Source organism: Somniosus microcephalus, chromosome 4 (assembly GCF_052327205.1).
Source record: "Somniosus microcephalus isolate GS21.2 chromosome 4, FLI_Smic_1.0, whole genome shotgun sequence".
Taxonomy (NCBI): domain Eukaryota; kingdom Metazoa; phylum Chordata; class Chondrichthyes; order Squaliformes; family Somniosidae; genus Somniosus; species Somniosus microcephalus.
The window spans coordinates 14953086-14968841 of record NC_140990.1 but is presented as its reverse complement, the minus strand read 5'-3'; the positions used below and the strand labels follow the sequence as shown (position 1 = coordinate 14968841).

The window sequence follows — 15756 nt, the reverse complement described above, 5'->3', positions numbered from 1 at the left end:
GGCAGATGCAATATAACGTGGATAAATGCGAGGTTATCCACTTTGGTGTCAAAAACAGGAAGGCAGATTATTATCTGAATGGCAATAGATTGGGAGAAGGGGAAGTGCAACGAGACCTGGGTGTCCTTGTGCACCAGTCGCTGAAGGTAAGCATACAGGTGCAGCAGGCGGTTAAGAAGGCAAATGGTATGTTGGCCTTCGTAGCGAGAGGGTTTGAGTACAGGAACAAGGATGTCTTGCTGCAGTTGTACAGGGCCTTGGTGAGACCACACCTTGAGTATTGTGTGCAGTTTTGGTCGCCTTATCTGAGGAAGGATGTTCTTGCCATGGAGGGAGTGCAGTGAAGATTCACCAGGCTGATACCTGGGATGGCAGGAATGACGTATGAGGAGAGATTGGGTCGATTGGGCTTATACTCGCTGGAGTTTAGCAGAATGAGAGGGGATCTCATTGAAACTTATAAAATTCTGACAGGACTGGACAGACTAGATGCAGGACGGATGTTCCCGATGGTCGGGGGAGTCCAGAACCAGGGGTCACAGTCTAAGGATAAGGGGTAAGCCATTTAGGACAGAGATGAGGAATTTTTTCATCCAGAGAGTGGTGAACCTGTGGAATTCTCTACCACAGAAGGCAGTAGAGGCCAATTCATTAAATATATTCAAGATGGAGTTGGATATATTTCTTAAGGCTAAAGGGATCAAGGGATATGGGGAGAAAGCAGGGACAGGGTACTGAATTAGGATGATCATCCATGATCTCATTGAATGGCGGAGCAGGCTCGAGGGGCTGAATGGCCTACTCCTGCTCCTATCTTCTATGTTTCTATGATTCAGAACAGATCTAGCAGTTCAAAACTGGGCATCCATGAGGCGCTGTGGGCCATCAGCAGCAGAATTGTATTCCACCAAAATCTGTAACCTCATGGCCCAGCATATCCCTCACTCTACCATTACCACCAAGCCAGGGGACCAACCCTGCCACATCCAGTCGTGAATGGTGGTGGACCATTAAACTACTAACTGGAGGAGGAGGCTCCAAGAATATCCCCATCCTCAATGATGGTGGAGCCCAGCATGTGAGTGCAAAAGACAAGGCTGAAGCGTTTGCAACCAACTTCAGCCAGAAGTGCTGAGTAGATGATCCATATCGGCGTACTCCCGAGGTCCCCACCGTCACTGAAGCCAGTCTTCAGCCAATTCGATTCACTCCACGCGATATCAAGAAACGGCTGAGTGCACTGGATACAGCAAAGGCTATGGGCCCGACAACATTTCGGCTATCGTGCTGAAGACTTGTGCTCCAGAATGAGCAGTACCTCTAGCCAAGCTGTTCCAGTACAGCTACAACACTGGCATCTATCCGAGATTGTGGAGAACTGCCCAGATATGTCCTGAACACAAAAAGCAGGACAAATCCAACCCGGCCAATTACCGCCCCATCAGTCTACTCTCAATAATCAGCAAAGTGATGGAAGGTGTCATTAACAGTGCTGTCAAGCGGCACTGACTCACCAATAACCTGCTCACTGATGCCCAGTTTGGGTTCCACCAAGACCACTTGGCTCCCGACCTCATTGCAGCCTTGGTCCAAACATGGACAAAGGAGCTGAATTCCAGAGGTGAGGTGAGAGTGACTGCCCTTGACATCAAGGCAGAATTTGACCGAGTCTGGCATCAAGGAGCCCTAGTAAAACTGAAGTCAATGGGAATCATGGGGAAAACGCTCCAGTGGCTGGAGCATACCTAGCACAAAGGAAGATGGTTGTGGTGGTTGAAGGTCAATCATCACAGCCCCAGGACATCGCTGCAGGAGTTCCTCAGGGCAGTGTCCTAGGCCCAACCATCTTCAGCTGTTTCATCAATGACCTTCCCTCCAACATAAGGTCAGAAATGGGGATGTTCGCTGATGACTGTACAGTGTTCAGCACCATTCACAACTTCACTGATAATGAAGCAGTCCATGCCCGCATGCAACAAGACCTGGACGACGTTCAGGCTTGGGCTGGTAAGTGGCAGGTAACATTCGCGCCACAGAAGTGCCAGGCAATGACGATCTCCAACAAGCGAGAGTCTAACCACCTCCCCTTGACATTCAATGGCATTACCATCGCCGAATCCCCCACCATCAACATCCTGGGGGTCACCATTAACCAGAAACTTAACTGGACCAGCCACATAAATACTGTGGCAACAAGAGCAGGTCAGAGGCTGGGTATTCTGCGGCGAATGTCTCACCTCCTGACTCCCCAAAGCCTTTCCACCATCTGCAATGCACAAGTCAGGAGTGTGATGGAATACTCTCCACTCGCCTGGATGAGTGCAGCTCCAACAACACTGAAGAAACTCGACACTATCCAGGACAAAGCAGCCCGCTTGATTGGCACCCCATCCACCACCTTAAACATTCACTCCCTCCACCACCGGCGCACCGTGGCTGCAGTGTGTACCATCTACAAGATGCACTGCAGCAACTCGCCAAGGCTTCTTCGGCAGCACCTCCCAAACCCGCAACCTCTTCCACCTAGAAGGACAAGGGCAGCAGGCGCATGGGAACACCACCACCTCCAAGTTCCCCTCCAAGTCACATACCATCCTGACTTTAGAAGTATATCGCCGATCCTTCATCATCACTGGGTCAAATTCCTGGAACTCCCTCTCTAACAGCACTGTGGGAGTACCTTCACCACACGGACTGCAGCGGTTCAAGGCGGCAGCTCACCACCACCTTCTCGAGGGCAAATCGGGATGGGCAATAAATGCTGGCCTTGCCAGCGACACCCACATCACAAACAAATTTTTTTTAAAAAGTCACTGAAAGCAAATGTGTTTAGGAAGACAAATGGTATGTTGGCCTTCATTGCAAGAGGATTTGAGTACAGGAGCAAGGATGTCTTACTACAGTTATACAGGGCCTTGGTGAGACCACACCTGGAGTACTGTGTGCAGTTTTGGTCTACTTACCTAAGAAAGGATATACTTGCCATAGAGGGAGTGCAGCGAAGGTTCACCAGACTGATTCCTGGGATGGCAGGACTGTCGTATGAGGAGAGATTGGGTCGACTAGGCCTGTATTCACTAGAGTTTAGAAGAATGAGAGGGGATCTCATTGAAATGTATAAAATTCTGACAGGGCTAGACAGAATGGATGCAGGGAGGATGTTTCCCCTGCCTGGGGGGTCTCGAACAAGGGGTCACAGTCTCAGGATACGGGGTAGGACATTTAGGACTGAGATGAGGAATTTCTTCACACGGAGGGTGGTAAACCTATGGAATTCTCTACCACAGAAGGCTGTGGAGGCCAAGTCACTGAATATATTTAAGATAGATAGATAGATTTCTGGACTCGAAAGGCATCAAGGGGTATGGGGAGAGAGCGGGAATATGGTATTGAGATAGAGGATCAGCCATGATCAGATTGAATGGCGGAGCAGGCTCGAAGGGCCGTGTGTTCTACTCCTATTTTTCTGTGTTACTGCCCATCTCCTCGTTTCCCCATGAGAAGGTGGTGGTGGTGGGCCGCCTTCTTGAACAGTTTAACAAGAGGCAGTAAATTGTGCTGGGCTAGCTCAGAGATTACACTGCTCACTGCAAGGTCATCTCTGTTAGTTTGATGGCTGCTGCTACATAGTACGTATCTTTTCATCAGTTAGCTTCATACTACGTATACGTTCTGACTGCTTTCTCTCTCTCTCCCGACAGGATCAGGCCAGCGAGGCAATGGAAATTTTTGATGAACTGATGGAGAGTGAAGTATCTATCATCGTGCCATATTTGTCGCAGATAGTCCACTTCTGCCTGGAGGTCAGTGCAGGAACCCTGCTGTCCCAGCGGCTGTGAATTTCTCTTAACTGCTCCACCTCCCCCACCCCCGACCCCCCGCCCATTTTGACCCTTCTTATCTTGAGTTATGGTGAGATATGGTTCCATCGGTACCAGCAGCCTCCAGTACACCCCTGTGAGCCTTCCCTCTAGAACAAAGTTTGAATGTTGGACCATGTGCTTCTCTGAGGTGAGGCATGGCTTCAGCAGTATGAAGAGTGCTTTACTCTGTATCTAACTCGTGCTGTATTGTCTTGATGGGGCAGTATTAGAGGGAGCTTAACTTTGCATCTAACCCGTGCTGTGCCTGCCCTGGGAGTATTTGATGGGACAGTGTAGAGGGAGCTTGACTCTGTATCTAACCCGTGCTGTACGTGCCCTGGGAGTGTTTGATGGGACAGTGTAGAGGGAGCTTTACTCTGTATCTAACCCGTGCTGTACCTGCCCTGGGAGTGTTTGATGGGACAGTGTAGAGGGAGCTTTACTCTGTATCTAACCCGTGCTGTACCTGCCCTGGGAGTGTTTGATGGGATAGTGTAGAGGGAGCTTTACTCTGTATCTAACCCGTGCTGTACCTGCCCTGGGCGTGTTTGATGGGACAGTGTAGAGGAAGCTTTACTCTGTATCTAACTCATGCTGTACCTGCCCTGGGCGTGTTTGATGGGACAGTGTAGAGGGAGCTTTACTCTGTATCTAACCTGTACTCTATTGACCTGGTACTTCGTGCTGGGGAAGCATTAGAGGGAGCTTCACCCTGCATCTGGAAATGATAGACTGCAGATTGCTTGGAAACTGCTGTTGCAAAGCTGGCATGTACTGCAGCTGTCCAAGAACCCGCAAATGATGAGTGCATTCTTTCTCTCCGCTATCAGTCCCTCTTTTCTGCTGCTCCCCTTCACTGACTTCTGGACATCCATACTTTCAGGAAGGGTGAATCACATATGGTGAAACTCAATTTGAAGTCAGGATAGGGAGAAGAGATAGGAACGTAGGTACAAGAGCAGGACATTCAGACCCTCCATTTACCCGCCTTTAAAAAGAAAGAAATACTTGGACTTATATAGCACCTCAGGACGTCCCAAAGCTCTTTACATTGACGTGTATTTGCTGCTGAAATATAGTAAATGTGGAAGCCAATTTGCACATAGCAAGGTCCCACAAACAGCAGTGAGATAAATGACCAGATAATCTGTTTTTAGTCATGTTAGTTGAGGGAAAAATATTGGTCCCAGGACACCGGGGAGAACTCCTCTGCTCTTCGAATAGTGACCATGAGATCTTTTATGTCCACCTGAGAGGGCAGACAGGGCCTCGGGTTAACACCTCATCCGAAAGACGGCACCTCCGGCAGTGCCGCGCTCCCTCAGTACTGCCTTTCCGGCAGTGCAGCACTCCCTCAGTACTGCCTTTCCGACAGTGCAGCACTCCCTCAGTACTGCCCCCTCCGACAGTGCAGCGCTCCCTCAGTACTGCCCCCTCCGACAGTGCAGCACTCCCTCAGTACTGCCCCCTCCGACAGTGCAGCGCTCCCTCAGTACTCCCCCCTCCGACAGTGCAGCGCTCCCTCAGTACTGCCCCTCCGGCAGTGCAGCGCTCCCTCAGTACTGCCCCTCCGACAGTGCAGTGCTCCCTCAGTACTGCCCCTCCGGCAGTGCAGCGCTCCCTCAGTACTGCCCCTCCGACAGTGCAGCGCTCCCTCAGTACTGCCCCTCCGACAGTGCAGCGCTCCCTCAGTACTGCCCCTCCGGCAGTGCGGCGCTCCCTCAGTACTGCCCCTCCGACAGTGCAGCGCTCCCTCAGTACTGCCCCTCCGACAGTGCGGCGCTCCCTCAGTGCCGCGTTCCCTCAGTACTGCCCCTCCGACAGTGCAGCGCTCCCTCAGTACTGCCCCTCCGACAGTGCGGCGCTCCCTCAGTGCAGCGCTCCCTCAGTGCAGCGCTCCCTCAGTACTGCCCCTCCGACAGTGCAGCGCTCCCTCAGTACTGCCCCTCCGACAGTGCAGCGCTCCCTCAGTACTGCCCCTCCGACAGTGCAGCGCTCCTTGGGCACTGCACTGTATTGTCAGCATAGATTTGGTGCTCAAGTCACTGGAGTGGGACTTGAAGCCGCAACCTTCTGATTCACAGCTGACGCAATATCCCTCAATAGCCTTTCCCAACAACAATGTATTGATCTCGGTCTTGACACTTTCAGTTGTCCTCCAGCCTTTTGGGAAGTGATATGAAAGTAACACAGTAATGTGTGAAAGACATGAGTTGGATCGCAGTTGGTATATTGTGACCAATATTGGGCACCTGATTATCGAAGGGTGTAAAAGAAAGGGAAACATTTAGTGTAGGTTCGCTTGGAGCTTAAAAGAGACTTGTGGTTGAAGTTCTGAAGAGCCTTGGGAAATTGGAGCTGTTTTCCCCTGAGCTGAGAAGGTTCTATCTCTGTAACCTCCTCCAGCCCTATAAGCCTCCGAGATCTCTGCGCTCCTCCAATTCTGCCCTCTTGAGCATCCCTGATTTCAATCGCTCCACCATTGGCGGCCGTGCCTTCAGCTGCCTTGGCCCTAAGCTCTGGAATTCCCTCCCTAAACAACACTCTCTACCTTTTCGCTCCTCCTTTAAGACCTTTTGGTCACCAGTCCTAATATCGTAATGTGGCTCGGTGTCAAATATTTATCTGATTTACGCTCTTGTGAAGCGCTTTGGGACGTTTTACTACGTTAATGGCGCTGTATCAATGTTTGTTGTTGTTCTTGAAGATTCTGTTCCTGTTCACCCCCCTAGATTGCAGCCAATGCGGTTCTGGGGGACAACCTCCGCGTAAAGGCCTTGTCGTGTGTGAGCTTCCTGATCAAACTTAAAGGAAAGGTGAGAGGCACTTTGATCGTTACAAATTACACGGGGAATTGGGGATACAACAGGTTGGGAATTGGTCCTTTGACCACTAGGACCTGAGGTCAAATCCAGCCCCAGACAGACTTGCTGAAGTTCACCCCTCTCTCTCATGGCTGAGGCATTGGGTCAGACACTGACCTTTCACCCTCTGGGGCCGGAGGTCAAATCCAGCCCCAGACAGACTTGCTGAAGTTCACCCCTCTCTCTCATGGCTGAGGCATTGGGTCAGACACTGACCTTTCACCCTCTGGGACCTGAGGTCAAATTCACCTTTCTCTCATGGCTGAGGCATTGGGTCAGACACTGACCTTTCACCCTCTGGGATCTGGGGTCAAATTCACCTCTCTCTCATGGCTGAGGCATTGGGTCAGACACTGACCTTTCACTCTCTGGGATCTGGGGTCAAATTCACCTCATGGCTGAGGCATTGGGTCAGACACTGACCTTTCACCCTCTGGGATCTGGGGTCAAATTCACCTCATGGCTGAGGCATTGGGTCAGACACTGACCTTTCACCCTCTGGGATCTGGGGTCAAATTCACCTCATGGCTGAGGCATTGGGTCAGACACTGACCTTTCACCCTCTGGGATCTGGGGTCAGATTCACCTCTCATGGCTGAGGCATTGGGTCAGACACTGACCTTTCACCCTCTGGGATCTGGGGTCAAATCCAGCCCTAGACGGAAGGGATGCAGATCTCCTCTCTGCTTTGCCTGTAGGGCCTTACATGAAGTTGGTAAACATCTTAAATCTGAGGTGTGGCCCCTGCGATTCTGGGCCGAGCACGGAGTTACACAGAGCTGTGGTGCCTGGCCTGGCGGCTCACTGGCTGTCTTTGCACTGGTCGTCACCGCCATCCGGTGCCCAAAGTGGTGTAATGCAGCCAAAAGCACAGCGGCCTGATTTCAGACCGGAACTGGAAATCCACAGCAGATCCAGCTCCTCTGCTAAGAGAAAGGACAGGTTAATGTCTTGGGCATAGACCCTTTGTCAGAACTGAAAACAAGCCTCTTAAAGTGCTGCACAAAAACAAAATTACTTCGATAGCAAAATACTGCGGATGCTGGAAATCCGAAATAACAGAAAACGCTGGAAAACCTCAGCAGGCCAGGCAGCATCTGTGGAGAGAGTAACAGAGTTAACGTTTCAGGTCGAAACCCTTCTTCAGAACTGAGGAAAAAAAAGCAGGAAATGAAACGGATTAAAAAGGCCAGTTTGGGGGCTGGGAAATGGGGGAGGGGATGAAAGAACAAAAGGGAAGGTCTGAGAGGTGAGGAGACATTAAGAGATATTCAGGGCGAGACGAGATGGTAATAGGACAGGTAAAGAGACAAAGGATGGCTCTAGAAAATTGCTTCATCGGGTTAATTTTCCTGGAGCAGCCATCAGTTTTCAGAGTATTGCAGCCCAGCAGTACTGAGCAGCCTGTCTGTGTACAAGATTTTATAATTCTCATCCTGCTGTTCAAATCCCTCCATGACCTCTTTCCCTCCACCCCTACAACTCTCCGAGATCTCTGCTCTCCGCCAATTCTGACCTCTTGTGCATCTCCCCACTCCCTTCGCCCTGCCATTGGCAGCCGTGCCTTGTGCCGTCTAGGCCCTAAGCTAAGGAATCCCCTCCCTAAACCCCTCTGCCTCTACTACTCTCCTCCTTTAAGACACTGCTTACCTACCTCTTTGACCAAAGGTTTAGTCAGCGATAACACTCCTGTGAAGCGCCTTGGGGATGTTTTACTGCGCTAAAGGGGTTGTATAAATGCAAGTTGTTGTCGTGTCTGGCAGTCTCCATTGTGTTAACCTGAGTAATGCAGCCCAATACACAACCCATTATTTTACTCTTTCCCAAACAGGCTATCCTGAAACAGAAGCTGCTCCCCAGTATCCTGAACGTGCTGTACCCCATAATGTGTGCGCCCCCACCGGATGGGGAAATGGATCCCGAAGACCTTGATCTGGATGACGACATTGAGGATGAGGTGGAAGCTCAGACTCCGAAACACTTTTCTGCGCAGGTACTTGGGAGGAGAGTGTAAAAGTGGAGGTGGAAGAAAATGCCTAAATGGATCCTGTTCTGAAATGATTTTGTTCCAACGGTAGCTAGTCTGATGTCTAATAATCCACACTTCAGTAGCTTAATGTAGAGGTGGTTCAGTGGGTAGCAATCTTGACTCTGGGTTTAAATCCCATTCCAGAGACCTGAGCACAAAATCCAGGGCCGACACTCCTGGTACCAGTACTGAGGGAGTGCTACACTGACGGAGGGGCAGTACTGAGGGAGCGCTGCAGTGCCAGAGGGTGCAATATGCTGGAGGGTACACCCCACTGTCGGTAGGGCAGTACTGAGGGAGCGCTGCAATGTCGGAGGGGCAGCACTGAGGGAGAGCTGCACTGCCGGAGGGGGCAGTACTGAGGGAGCGTTGCACTGCTGGAGGGGGCAGTACTGAAGGAGCGCTGCATTGTCGGAGTTTGCAATACTGAGGGAGCGCTGCACTGCCGGAGGGTCAGTACTGAGGGAGCGCTGCACTGTCGGAGGGGCAGCACTGAGGGAGAGCTGCACTGTCGGAGGGGCAGTACTGAGGGAGCGCTGCACTGTCGGAGTGGCAGTACTGAGGCAGCGCCGCACTGTCGGAGGGGCAGTACTGAGGGAGCGCCGCACTGTCGGAGGGTCAGTACTGAGGGAGCGCTGCACTGTCGGAAGTGCCGTCTTTTGGGATGAGACGTTGAACCAAGGTCATCTACACACATGCATAAAATTTTCATTCTCCCGTAACTGTCGTTTCCAAAAAGTGGCGAGTGGTGTTCACCTAAATAAACGATGCAGACAAAACTGTTGGGAGGAGATTGTAATCAATGTAGACCGCACTTGCCTTCCAAGACAGAGAATGTGGGGAAGCCGCTGTCCTCTGGGTAGAATGATCTCACTCTCCTTACCTTGTGGTTCCTAAATGTATTTTCTGCACAGGAAACTTTGAACCATGTCTCAACTGCGGCTAATGTTTTTCTATTATTCGTTCCGGGATGTGGGTGTCGCTGGCAAGACCAGCATTTATTGCCCATCCCTAATTGCCCTCGAGAAGGTGGTGGTGAGCCGCCTTCTTGAACTGCTGCAGTCCGTGTGGTGAAGTTACTTCCACAATGCTGTTAGGGAGGGAGTTCCAGGATATTTACCCAGCGACGATGAAGGAACGGCCGATATATTTCCAAGTCAGGATGGTGTGTGACTTGGAGGGGAACTTGGAGGTGGTGGTGTTCCCATGCGCCTGCTGCCCTTGTCCTTCTAGGTGGAAGAGGTTGCGGGTTTGCGAGTTGCTGCAGTGCATCTTGTAGATGGTACACACTGCAGCCACGGTACGCCGGTGGTGGAGGGAGTGAATGCTTATATGGTGGATGGGGAGTCAATCAAGCGGGCTGCTTTGTCCTGGATGGTGTTGAGCTTCTTGAGTGTTGTTGGAGCTGCACTCATCCAGGCAAGTGGAGAGTATTCCATCACTCTCCTGACTTGTGCCTTGTAGATGGTGGAAAGGCTTTGGGGAGTCAGGAGGTGAGACACTTGCCGCAGAATACCCAGCCTCTGACCTGCTCTTGTTGCCACAGTATTTATGTGGCTGGTCCAGTTAAGTTTCTGTCAATGGTGACCTCCCAGGCTGTTGATGGTGAGGGATTCGGTGATAGTAATGCCCTTGAATATCATGGGGAGGTGGTTATCTCGCTTGTTGGAGATAGTCATTGCCTGGCACTTGTGTGGCGCGAATGTTACTTACCACTTATCAGCCCAAGCCTGAATGTTGTCCAGGTGCATGCATGCGGGCATGGACTGCTTCATTTTCTGAGTTGCGAATGGAACTGAACACTAATCATCAGCGAACATCCCCACTTCTGACCTTATGATGGAGGGAGGGTCATTGATGCAGCAGGTTAGTTCTGGAGCACAAGTATTCAGCATGATAGCCGGGATGTTGTCAGGGCCCATAGCACTTGCTGTATCCAGTGCGCTCAGCCATTTCTTGATATCACGTGGAGTGAATCGAATTGGCTGAAGACTGGCTTCTGTGATGGTGGGGACCTCGGGAGGAGGCCGATATGGATCATCCACTCGGCACTTCTGGCTGAAGATGGTTGCAAACGCTTCAGCCTTGTCTTTTGCACTCGCGTGCTGGGCTCCGCCATCATTGAGGATGGCGATATTCATGGAGCCTCCTCCTCCCGTTAGTTTCTTTAACTGTCCACCACCATTCACGACTGGATGTGGCAGGACTGCAGAGCTTTGATCTGATCCATTGATTGTGGGATCGCTGAGCCCTGTCTATAGCATGCATGTAGTCCTGTGTTGCATCTTCCCCAGGTTGGCACCTCATTTTTAGGTACGCCTGGTGCTGCTCCTGGCATGCTCTTCTACACTCCTCATTGAACCAGGGTTGGTCCCCTGGCTTGGTGGTAATGGTAAAGTGAGGGATATGCCGGGCCATGAGGTTACAGATTGTGGTTGAATACAATTCTGCTGCTGCTGATGGCCCACAGCGCCTCATGGATACCCAGTTTTGAGCTGCTAGATCTGTTCTGAATCTATCCCATTTAGCACGGTGGTAGTGCCACACAACACGATGGTGGGTGTTCTCAGTGTGAAGACGGGAATTTGTCTCCACAGTGACTGTGCGGTGGTCACTGCTACCAATACTGTCATGGACAGATGCATCTGCGACAGGTAGATTGGTGAGGACAAGGTCAAGTAGGTTTTTCCCCTCGTGTTGGTTCTCTCACCACCTGTCACAGGCCCAGACTGGCAGTTATGTCCTTCAGCTCGGTCAGTAGTGGTGGTACCGAGCCACTCTTGGTGTTGGACATTGAAGTCCCCTGCCCAGAGTGCATTCTGTGCCCTTGCTACCCTCAGTGCGATAGAAAGCACAGCTGCATTTTGAGTGTGGCCCCTAAATATGGTCGTCCTTAACTGCAACTCCAAAGTAATCGAAACATCTCAACTCCAAGTCTCTGAGGGAATGAGCCATTGTGACCGGCTGGGCTGGGAGGGCTACTCTAGATTTGGCACCAATCTAAAACGCCTGTCTCCTCTCTCTTAGGTGATCGACATGCTGGCTCTGCATTTGCCTCCAGAGAAGCTTTTTTCCCAGTTGGTGAGTTTAAACCTGACCATGATGAGTGGGCCAGGGGTTAGGAGAGGGCAGCGCCATTCAATGTCCTGAGGTACCGAATAGAAGCGGGTAGCAGCACCGAACTGCTCAGAGATCAGCACTTGGAGTGATCATGTTGGGGTCAGGGTCAGTGAAGAGGAGACAATCCAGGGGTGAGAATATCAGAGGGCAGTAGTGTGTGGGGACGGTGCGGGGAACATAAGGCAAGCGGGGAGGTTGGCCAGATAGAGTGGGACAAAGGCTGTGGAGGGATTTGAGGATGAGATTAAATTTAATAAGGGTCTCGGCAGCAGATGAGCTCAGGTAGGGGTGGAGGTGGGCAATGGTGGGTGGGATGTAGGGTTTGAAGCTCAACTCCGGGAAACCAGTGTTGATTTGTATTCGGGGGTATCTGGAGATGGCATTGTTGGTTTGGAAGGGAAGCCAGTGTTGATCTGCAGCGGCTGCATGCGGATAGCTAAGAATGGAATTGTGCTCGGGCAGTCCCACAGAGCTGGACAGTGGAGGAGAGGCCAAATTCATCCACATACCACGGAGAGGTCAGATAAAGAAAGAGGGAAGCAACACTCAAATAGTGTTTGTGACTTTGGGCAAGGCCCTCTCAGTCCTGTGCGAAGGGCAGAAGTTGGGCTGGAGAGGTTTGAACAGGCAGTTTTGAGAATAATGGGCGTGGATCTGGGAGGCAACAATTCATTCGAGGAGGTCGGAGAAGGATCGTAGGCCTGTCTCTGAGGATGGTAACTGGTCCTGATAGTTCTGTTCCCCCAAAATTAATAGCAGGGTTAGTTAGGTAAAGGAAAGGGTGGCCAGCTTCGTGGAACTGCAGCAATTGCAGTCCAACGAGCCATGCTGCTAAGTACGTATCGGGAGAGGATTACATTGACTGTGTTGCTACCATACAGTTAAATAATTACCTACCCTGGCTTCTACAAGAAGAATGGCCACTTGGGTGAGGTGCCAGAGGACCGCAGGCATTGAGGGACCGCATCCCAGCCTGAGAGCACAGTTGGGTGAGGCCAAATTCATCCATGGAGGGTAGCTGGGTGCAAAAGTAATTTGAGGCTGGGATTTGCCCCTCGGGCTGATTGCTGTTGTGGTAGAATAAATGGGGCTACTCTGACTAACTCTTCTCCAATGCCAGTCACACTCTACCTGAACTGGTTCCCTGTGTTTCCTTCCCATAGACCCCGTTGATGGAGCCAGCGCTGAGGAGTGACAATCCATATGAAAGGAAGGCTGGCCTGATGAGTATGGCTGTGTTGGCAGAGGGCTGTGCAGACCACATTCGCCAAAAGTGAGTCGGTCCAGCCTTACAAGGGTGGAGTGTGCAAGATGGTGGTTTCAGTACACAGTGTAATATGGTCTATAGACTGCAGTGTAAACACCCATCAGTACACAGTGTAATAGGGTCTATAGACTGCAGTGTAAACACCCATCAGTACACGGTGTAATAGGGTCTATAGACTGCAGTGTAAACACCCATCAGTACACAGTGTAATAGGGTCTATAGACTGCAGTGTAAACACCCATCAGTACACAGTGTAATAGGGTCTATAGACGGCAGCGTAAACACCCATCAGTACACAGTGTAATAGGGTCTATAGACTGCAGTGTAAACACCCATCAGTACACAGTGTAATAGGGTCTATAGACTGCAGTGTAAACACCCATCAGTACACAGTGTAATAGGGTCTATAGACTGCAGTGTAAACACCCATCAGTACACGGTGTAATAGGGTCTACAGAATGCAGTGTAAACACCCATCAGTACACGGTGTAATAGGGTCTATAGACTGCAGTGTAAAGACCCATCAGTACACGGTGTAATAGGGTCTATAGACTGCAGTGAAAACACCCATCAGTACACAGTGTAATAGGGTGTATAGACTGCAGTGTAAACACCCATCAGTACACAGTGTAATAGGGTCTATAGACTGCAGTGTAAACACCCATCAGTACACGGTGTAATAGGTTCTATAGACTGCAGTGTAAACACCCATCAGTACACGGTGTAATAGGGTCTATCGACTGCAGTGTAAAGACCCATCAGTACACGGTGTAATAGGGTCTATAGACTGCAGTGAAAACACCCATCAGTACACAGTGTAATAGGGTGTATAGACTGCAGTGTAAACACCCATCAGTACACAGTGTAATAGGGTCTATAGACTGCAGTGTAAACACCCATCAGTACACGGTGTAATAGGGTCGATAGACTGCAGTGTAAACACCCATCAGTACACAGTGTAATAGGGTCTATAGACAGCAGTGTAAACACCCATCAGTACACGGTGTAATAGGGTCTATAGACTGCAGTGTAAACACCCATCAGTACACGGTGTAATAGGGTCTATAGACTGCAGTGTAAACACCCATCAGTACACAGTGTAATAGGGTCTATAGACTGCAGTGTAAACACCCATCAGTACACGGTGTAATAGGGTCTATAGACTGCAGTGTAAACACCCATCAGTACACGGTGTAATAGGGTCTATAGACTGCAGTGTAAACACCCATCAGTACACGGTGTAATAGGGTGTATAGACTGCAGTGTAAACACCCATCAGTACACGGTGTAATAGGGTCTATAGACTGCAGTGTAAACACCCATCAGTACACAGTGTAATAGTGTCTATAGACTGCAGTGTAAACACCCATCAGTACACGGTGTAATAGGGTCTATAGACTGCAGTGTAAAGACCCATCAGTACACGGTGTAATAGGGTCTATAGACTGCAGTGTAAACACCCATCAGTACACAGTGTAATAGGGTCTATAGACTGCAGTGTAAACACCCATCAGTACACAGTGTAATAGGGTCTATAGACTGCAGTGTAAACACCCATCAGTACACGGTGTAATAGGGTCTATAGACTGCAGTGTAAACACCCATCAGTACACAGTGTAATAGGGTCTATAGACTGCAGTGTAAACACCCATCAGTACACGGTGTAATAGGGTCTATAGACTGCAGTGTAAACACCCATCAGTACACGGTGTAATAGGGTCTATAGACTGCAGTGTAAACACCCATCAGTACACGGTGTAATAGGGTCTATAGACTGCAGTGTAAACACCCATCAGTACACGGTGTAATAGGGTCTATAGACTGCAGTGTAAACACCCATCAGTACACAGTGTAATAGGGTCTATAGACTGCAGTGTAAACACCCATCAGTACACGGTGTAATAGGGTCTATAGACTGCAGTGTAAACACCCATCAGTACACAGTGTAATAGGGTCTATAGACTGCAGTGTAAACATCCATCAGTACACGGTGTAATAGGGTCTATAGACTGCAGTGTAAACACCCATCAGTACACGGTGTAATAGGGTCTATAGACTGCAGTGTAAACACCCATCAGTACACAGTGTAATAGGGTCTATAGACTGCAGTGTAAACACCCATCAGTACACGGTGTAATAGGGTCTATAGACTGCAGTGTAAACACCCATCAGTACACAGTGTAATAGGGTCTATAGACTGCAGTGTAAACACCCATCAGTACACGGTGTAATAGGGTCTATAGACTGCAGTGAAAACACCCATCAGTACACGGTGTAATAGGGTCTATAGACTGCAGTGTAAACACCCATCAGTACACGGTGTAATAGGGTCTATAGACTGCAGTGTAAACACCCATCAGTACACAGTGTAATAGGGTCTATAGACTGCAGTGTAAACACCCATCAGTACACGGTGTAATAGGGTCTATAGACTGCAGTGTAAACACCCATCAGTACACAGTGTAATAGGGTCTATAGACTGCAGTGTAAACACCCATCAGTACACGGTGTAATAGGGTCTATAGACTGCAGTGAAAACACCCATCAGTACACGGTGTAATAGGGTCTATAGACTGCAGTGTAAACACCCATCAGTACACGGTGTAATAGGGT

General features: G+C 50.1%; 1 protein-coding gene across 1 annotated transcript in view; it reads left to right on the top strand.

The window, feature by feature from the left end:
* The window catches only part of ipo4 (importin 4), a 147580-nt gene that overhangs the window by 47708 nt on the left and 84116 nt on the right, over nt 1-15756 (top strand). Inside the window, exons 8-12 of the mRNA XM_085984404.1 lie at nt 3702-3803; nt 6596-6679; nt 8559-8720; nt 11784-11837; nt 13040-13149. Coding sequence (XP_085840530.1) covers nt 3702-3803; nt 6596-6679; nt 8559-8720; nt 11784-11837; nt 13040-13149 — 512 coding nt within the window. The remainder of the gene's footprint in view (nt 1-3701; nt 3804-6595; nt 6680-8558; nt 8721-11783; nt 11838-13039; nt 13150-15756) is intronic.